The 8,414-nt window shown below is 45.0% G+C and overlaps 1 protein-coding gene across 3 annotated transcripts in view; it reads right to left on the bottom strand.

Annotated features, from left to right (window-relative positions):
* Positions 1-337: 337 nt before the first annotated feature.
* ARB2A (ARB2 cotranscriptional regulator A) overlaps positions 338-8,414 on the bottom strand; it is a 290,980-nt gene continuing 282,903 nt past the window's right edge. For all 3 annotated transcript variants that reach the window (XM_062617506.1, XM_062617508.1, XM_062617507.1), the window contains one exon: positions 338-503. In XM_062617506.1, the coding sequence (XP_062473490.1) occupies positions 361-503 (143 nt within the window). In that variant the 3' untranslated portion in view covers positions 338-360. The remainder of the gene's footprint in view (positions 504-8,414) is intronic.

The following is an 8,414-nucleotide window of genomic DNA, read 5'->3' as shown; positions in this document are numbered from 1 at the left end:
GCGACAGGACCGCAACAAAGCTGTTAAATTCTGGCATCAGCTTGGTGCAAGGCTATGTCAGGGCAATTAGAGCTGCATCATGCTGCACTGTGCAGTACCTCTGTCAGACTTAATCTGCACGCTGATGGGCAGCACAAAATCCAAGTTACAGCCCACAGGAAGCACAACCAGTGAACCCATATTGCTTTGACAGCTGCACTCATCTAGAAATAATGCAAAACGCTATTTAGATGTACACATCACAACCCTGTGCTCTAGGAAGAAAACAATCTAATGAAGGGCTGAGAGGCTCCTTGCAGAGAAGAAGCATTGAAGAGGTTGTTGTTGGTGGTGTTTGTTTCTTTTTTTACTCCCCTCCTTTTACAATTCTTCGTATTTTATCCTGTTGGAGCGCCGCGTTGGGGCTGGTTTCACTGAGCTGTTCTTTGCATCCATTGCCTTGCTGAAGAACTTGAAAATAGATGGAAAACTCTTCCAGGAAGTTAGTTCATGGCGCTCTGTACCTGCAAAATACAAAGGTGTCAGTTTGACTGGGGGTGGGGGTGTCGTTGTGCTGCTGCCTGGGAACAGGAATGACCATGTACATACAGACAAACAGGGACGTGTAGCCACTGAGGCTGCAGATCTGAGACACTGAACATGTCTTGGGCCCAGGCAAGTGAGACTCCAAAGCACCCTGCTAAGCAAAACTTTGTTGAAACACCTCATTTGAGTGGTGCAGCTTAGGAAAAAAGTGTCTACTTCTCAGGGCTGGTGTACTTTGTATTATTTCTTTTAATTTTACATGGCTTTTAGCCTGCCATATGTGTTTTTAAGCAAAAGAGAACACCTGGCCTGAACAACAATCAATGTGTCACGTAGGCATCCTTCCTGCGCCTTTTCCCAACATCCCATAGGGGATATTGAGGCACTAAAGTAGACTTTTCCCACTTACCTCTTCCCTTTCCATAAAGATTCACCTCTTTTTTGGGTTTGTTTTTTTTTTCTGTTCTATTGTTTTACAAGTGCCTCATTCAACACATGGCTCATTTGCTTTATTTAAACAAAAATCCCCACAACAACCCCCAAAACAGAACTAAGATGAAGGAGGTGGGCAGCCAAAGGCTGTAAAAGAGCTGGGATCTCTTTCTGGGTAACCCAATTATGCGGAGATGCTGCCTGTAAGTTTCTGGATCCTGGGCTTCCATTTGATATTTTAGCATTGTTAATGATAATTCTTTCGTCTGTAATACTAGGTCATTGCTATGGTTACTCTACAATGGTGCAACACTTCACTTTCCCCCTTTAGCTATTCGCTGAGAGCTGGTAACCACATTTGTTGCTTAGCAACAGTTTTGTGACAGTATTACAATCTAGGGGTGACAACAGTGAAGGACACGATGGCCATGGCCTGCCTGGTGGAGAGGGATGCAGTGTGGGGCAGCTGATTGATGGTGTTTGGGATTTGTGGGGCAGCTGACAGTCCCCAGAGGTGCAGGAGAGCAGCTCTGGATGGATGCTTCCACACAGCACTGCCCACACACACCCCTTCACACTCCAACGAGACCCTCACCCCCATGTACCCACCCTTGGTGGCTCCACGCATGCTGTCTCCTCTGGAAGGTCTTTGAGGGAGGTGTTACCCATCATGTCAACCCCCTGCCCTACTCAAAGGCAGCCATCGGATAAGCTCCTCCAAAAAAAGCCCTCTACTGAAAGACACCACTGCCCACCCAAAGAGACAGTTTATCCATGTCATGCTCGCACACACAGATTCCCCCCCCACCCCGCCTCCATGACCATTGTATGGAGATGATTCATGACATCTTACACAGATTTCCAAGAGGCAACTTTTACAGAAGTACTTTCCACTTCTGAATTTACCCATCTCTGTGCAAGCCCTACTTGCTGGGAGGCAGTTGGTCCTACCAAGTGGTTGGTGGACTTGGCAGAGTGAGGTTATGGCTGGACTCGATGATCTTTGAGGTTTTTCCAACCTAAAAAATTCAATGGCTCTACAGTTCTGGCTTTCAAGGAAGACCACCTACCCCCCCCATGAGAGCCACCCCACAGCCATATTCACAATGCATGTTCCCCAGCTTGGGGTTATCCAGTACACAGAGATGTGCCACCACTGCATGGTGGCTGTGTGTACCACAGCAGAAAGATAAAACTTCCCTTCCAGCACAACCCCTGGCCAAATGGATCTGTTCCTCAGGTTATTGCATGGCTGGGTACCCTGCGATTGCCCACTGCCACCATGCAATGACACCAGTAAAGACATCATCTATCAAAGCTGGTTTTATGGAGGGACAGGCTGTCCTAGCACATTCCAAGGACGCTCCTACACAGGCAGATCTCACACACCTGTGTCACAGCACATGGTAACATCAGTTTGAGCCCCAAGAGGCATTTGTCACTCTGCCTGCCTGCATCTGTCTCCTCTGTCTTGATGGTACACCCACGAGTTTAAATTAGACAAAAATATAGGCAGGGAATATTATGCTGGGTTTTTCTACCCCCTCTTTCTTTTTTCTTCTTTTTATCAGCAACCTTCCTGCTCTGAAACGGCCACTGAGAAGCAAAAAATGACAAAACACTAAGTTTCTGAAGCCTCTCAGTTCCTTTCTTATCCTGACTTCTCCCATGAAACCTCCTCATGTCCTCAAGAGAGATCAGGCTTACATTAACTGGTGTTACTGGAACTGATTAAGTTACAGCTTTCCTGTAGCAAACCCTCTCAGCCCACCCCTCTCAAAAAACAATTCAAGCTTTGAGTCTAGAGGGACACAGTGATTCAGCAATCTAAAGCAATTTTTACACTATTTTCTTTTTCCTAGTAACAATCTTACTGTCAGATGAACAATTTCCCTGGTGATAAAATCACTACAACGGCTATTTAGTTTCCAGGATTATGATGATTCTTTGCTTGAGTAATATTGCCATAAGAAAAGCTTGCCAAGTATCTGCCTTGGCCCTTTATAATCATTTAAAGGTCAAATTTTGTCCTTCTGTACTCACATTCAACCACTACTGCACGGGGGAGGCCTAAAATTTTAACACTGCACAGACTGTGCATTTATGATTTATGTATCAGAGGCTCAGAAAATCAGACAGAAGCAAGAGGAGTTATGTCCTAAGTGTGATAACAAATTTGCCCATAAGGGTTTTGCCAGAGGAAAAATATCACTGATGACTGCAATCTCAACTGTGTATTTAGTAGTAGGCTATCTAAACTGAATGCAAGAGCAGCCTGCATTCTTTTTTTTATAGAAAGAATTGTTTGTGGGAGTTGGATAATAAGAAGCAGCTGTACTGAAGCCAAGGTCCTCTAAGGTATATATATATATCCTTAGCGCTCACTAATTTCCACAGCCATGATAATAAACCACACAATTCAATATACTGTAATAAGTGATGGGTTGTTGCACAATGTAAAGTGATTTCAGACATTAATTATTTGAGAAATCTTAGGAGCATGCTGCACTGAAAATACATATAAAAACTGTTAAGTGTGAGAGACAGCCAGAACATCCTAAAATATGCTAAGGCTACAGTTGCAAGAGAAAGAAATTATCAACCTCCCTGTTCCCAGTCCCCGAGAAATGCCACAAAAGCAGCATCTTGCTATTGTAAAGAGGTAGGGAGAACTGAATGCCTATTTCAACATGTATAGAACATCATTGGAAAGGAGCTCCAGAGAGAAGGCTGATCCAGTAATTCATGAGGTGAGATGAGTGATGGCTGTAAAATGGTGAACAAGTTTCAGAATCATTTTACACACCACCACAAAGAGATATTGACCATTAGAAGTAATGAAGACTTGCCATACAGTTATTGACACAAGAAAAACCAGGTATGGAAATACCTGCAAAAATTTCATCAGGTCTGGTGACACACACCTAAGAGTCTATAGGGAATCAGTTAATGAACTTGAAGAACTACTGGCAATTATTTCTGAGAATTCATGCACAATCAGGTAGGCACCAGAGAACTGAGGTGGGAAGAAAAACAACGCTAATTTGAGAAAAGGAGAGTTAACAGAAACTACTGCAAGTAAAATCTATCTTTGAATATCAGCAAAGTAGGAGATCAACATTAAAAACCATCACAAGCACCTTTAGGGCAACAGGAACCTTAGAACAGAGCTGGATCTGACAAGGTCTTCACCGCTTCAATGGCCGGTGGTTGCCCCTACGTCTCATTTAGAGATGAGTTACTTCACTCCAGCTGAGGAGACTTCATAGTATTTGAGATACATGGTAAGGCAGCTCCCAGCTACAGGGAGCTATGCCTCTGCAGGCTCTAGCTAACTGCTGCACATCCACTAGCACCTGCAGCGCACCCATCTCAGCAGGCTGGATCCAATCAGCTCACCTCATCTCTGAACTGTTCCTTGCTGGATGGCAGTTTGGGAATCTCACCTCTGCAATCACTGCTGCAAGTTGGGAACTGCATCATAGAATGGTTCGGGTTGGAAAGGACCTTAAAAGCTCATCCAGTCTCAATCTCCTCAGCTACAGGCAGGGACACCTTCCAACAACCAGGCTGCTCAAGGCTCTGTCCAACCTGGCCTCGAACACTGCCAGGGATAGAGAATTTACCACTTCTTTGGACAATCTGTTTCAAGTGCCTCACCACCCTAAACATCACATTTCAGCTGAAGAATGGCACAACTCTGCATCAGTGAGATAAGTTACGATACCTCAAACTGTGTTGGAAAATGGCAGTGGTGCGCTTGCTGGGAAGTGGCCAGAGTCTTTGAGAAGACAAGTAATAGGTAATGATATGGAGTTGAAAATACACCTGTACAGTCCCAGAGGTAATGGTATTAGCGCTCTCGTCTTTAAAACATGGTTATTAGTGATCTGAAATAATAATGAGAGCACTTGTTAGTTAATTAGATTAACCAGCAAATGATACATTGAATGGGAGATGATAAAAACATAAGAAGGGATGGAGAAATAATAAGAAAAAGAGCAGCTCACATGGTAGTGAAAATAGAGGAGGGCAAAAGCAAAGACTGAAACTGGGATCCGTCTTTGCAGGAATGGCTGTACAACATGACTGGGCAAACAACCCTGGTGGCCATTTGCACACGTATGTGCAAACGTGTTTTTGCTGCCTCTGCTTTCCACTTCCACTCTGTAAAAGCATCTCTTTGCTCAGCAAGGCCAATCAACTCCTCTGCCTGAGTCCATGGAGAGAAGGAGAGAAGGAGCTCTGCAATCCCTATAATTCACTCTTGCAGAATGATCAGTGTCTGTGCAGGACAAAGGTGCCCTCCTATGGTGCCTGCCCACTGCGCTGGACAAAAGCCTCCTCCTGCAGTGCTCAGAAGATGCGTGGCACAATAGTGGCCCCCTGCTGCATTTACAAGATGTGTGGGACAAAGGTTTCCCATGCTGCACAGGAGCCCAGAGGGATCTCTGCATGCACCTCTGTGCTGGAATACATCAGCAGATGAAAGTTTCCAGGAACTTGAGAAGTTTCTCCGTAGGTCCACAGGGCTGACCTTAGGTCTGCTTCTCCAAGTGCCAGCTCACCTCTGAATAGCACAGGCTTGAGAATGAATTAAGGGTGCTCCACGAGTCTGGGTTTATTCTGCATTAGGACACAGATCCTTGCTGCTCTTCACCAAGCATCTCCTTCAGTGGAGAGTTTGCAATTGATGTCAGCAGGAGAAAGCTCTGTCCCTGCGGTCATGGTCCCTGCCATACTGCAAAACTTTGATCCCAGTATTGGGCAGGAGACATGAGTTTTGTGATCTTGTCCCCTGGCACTAGCAGAGGTTGCTTTAATATTTATGATTTATAAGCCTTATCCAAACTTGTCTTAATGGTTCAAAGGCTGAAATGCAGACTTTTGGGGACATTTGCATGAATAGAAGCACTTCAAAACTCACTGAACATGTTTTACCCCGATTCCCCTAACTCTAAGAAGCAACACAATTCATTCTTCCTTTACAAATAAATGAATGAACAAGGCAACACTATCTGACCTAGAACATGAGTGTAATATGCCTTCCAGAAAGGATTTTTCCTCCTCAAAGTTATGAATCAGTGGAAACGTCTTTCCTTCTTTCTCACATCATACAGACGCACACTCAGTGAAGTCTTCATGTAAGACTTTATCCCTTGAGTATGTAATTCTGTAGCGATGTAATAATACTGTTCAAATCTGCATTTATGTATGATAGAAAGATACATCCTGCCTCTCCTGCATCCATCTTTCTGCATGCTATTAAATGATTTCTGTATGATAAAGCAACTTCTAAGCAGGAATTTATTTTTTTTTTTTTTTTAAACTTTGAGTGTCATTGTTAAGAATGACAGAACTATTTTTAATTTATAGGTTTTCTCAATTTATGATTCCTGGATCCTATGGATTTGCACAGGAAGAAATTATTGTGTCTGTTGTGACTATTCTGGTCTGCTGATCTAAACCTCCAGGTCTCAAACCCCAAACCAGAACAAGCTCTCAGCGCATCATGAATAAAGCTAAGGAAAAAAAGGAGATTAAAAAAATTATACCTTGCTTAAAATCACTAAGTACTTTTGACAGGGAGGATGAGAGCTTCAGGAAAAGTTGGGAAGGAGTCCGTTAGCTCAAGGGCTCTAAGACCCAATGACCTTAGGAGCTTCTGCATATGTGCTTCCAGGCATTGCAATGATAAAGAAAGGTTAAACACTCAGGTGAAATTAAAAGACAAGCCATACAGCAATTAATGAAATGAAGGCAGTGATTTCTGAAGGGACATAAAAAAAGAAAACCCAAACTGAAACCTCAATGTATTTAGTTTGTCTGAGAAGTAATAGTTTGTGGAGTTATGAATGTGGTAATAATCTAAAAGCAAATTTGTAGGGAAATGATTTTTTTTGAGGAGCCAAGAAGAAGTAGAGAAGTCTGAAGAAATGAAATACAGCCTTTGTCCGGGGTTCAGCAGTAGCAGTCATTTTTTCTCCTTCTTACTAGCTGGTGCAGCGCTGCGTTTTTTGACTCTCGGCCTGGGAACAGCGCTGATAACACTGATGTGGCTACACAGGATTTGGAGAAGGCTGAGGTTCTGAATGACTTCTTTGCCTCGGTCTTCACTGCCAAAGGCTCTGACCAAACAACCCAAGTCTGGGAAGGCAGATGGATGCAGGGACTGTGAGAACGAAGACCTTGCGCCCACTGTAGGAGAGGAGCTGGTTCGAGACCATCTTAAAAATCTGAACGTGCACAAGTCCATGGGACCTGATGAGATCCATCCGCAGGTCCTGAAGGAGCTGGCAAATGAAGTTGCGAAGCCGCTGGCCATCATATTTGAGAAATCATGGCAGTCAGCTGAAGTTCCCGACGACTGGAAAAAGGGAAATATAACCCCCATTTTCAAGAAGGGGAAAATGGATGACCCGGGGAATTACAGACCAGTCAGTCTCACCTCTGTGCCTGGCAAAATCTTGGAGCAGATTCTCCTGGATGGCATGCTAAGGCACATGAAAATCAACAAGGTGCTTGGTGACAGCCAGCATGGCTTCATCAAGGGGAAATCCTGCCTGACCAATTTGGTGGCCTTCTATGATGGGGCTACAGAACTGATGGACAGGGGTAGAGCAGTTGATGTCATCTACCTGGACTTGTGCAAAGCATTCGACACTGTCCCACATGACATCCTTGTCTCTAAATTGGAACGACATTAATTTGATGGATGGGCCACTCGGTGGATAAAGAACTGTCTGGATGGCCGCACACAAAGAGTTGTGGTCAATGGCTCAATGTCCGGCTGGAGACCAGTAACGAGTGGTGTCCCTCAGGGATCGGTGTTGGTACTGGTCTTGTTCAACATCTTTGTTGTTGACATGGACAGTGGGATTGAGTGCGCCCTCAGCAAGTTTGCCGATGACACCAAGCTGTGTGGTTCGGTTGATACGCTGGAGGGAAGGAATGCCATCCAGAGGGACCTTGACATGCTTGTGAGGTGGGCTGATGCCAAGCTCATGAAGTTTAACCATGCCAAGTGCAAGGTCCTACACCTGGGTGGGAGCAATCCCAGGCACAGCTACAGGTTGGGCAGAGAAGAGATTCAGAGCAGCCCTGCGGAGAAGGACTTGGGGGTGTTGGTTGCTGAGAAAATGAACATGAGCCGGCAGTGTGTGCTTGCAGCCCAGAAAGCCAACCGTATCCTGGGCTGCATCAAAAGGAGCGTGACCAGCAGGTCGAAGGAGGTGATCCTGCCCCTCTACTCTGCTCTTGTGAGCCCTCACCTGGAGTATTGTGTGCAGTTCTGGTGTCCTCAACATAAAAAGGACATGGAACTGTTGGAACAAGTCCAGAGAAGGGCCACAAGGATGATCAGGGGACTGGAGCACCTCCCTTATGAAGGCAGGCTGAGAAAGTTGGGGCTGTTCAGCCTGGAGAAGAGAAGGCTGCGTGGAGACCTCATAGCAGCC

This window comes from Pezoporus occidentalis, unplaced genomic scaffold (genome assembly GCF_034315485.1).
Source record: "Pezoporus occidentalis ecotype Australia unplaced genomic scaffold, CSIRO_AGI_Poc_V1 ctg197, whole genome shotgun sequence".
Taxonomy (NCBI): domain Eukaryota; kingdom Metazoa; phylum Chordata; class Aves; order Psittaciformes; family Psittacidae; genus Pezoporus; species Pezoporus occidentalis.
The sequence above is the reverse complement of the archived record's forward strand: the minus strand, read 5'-3'. Positions and strand labels throughout refer to the sequence as shown.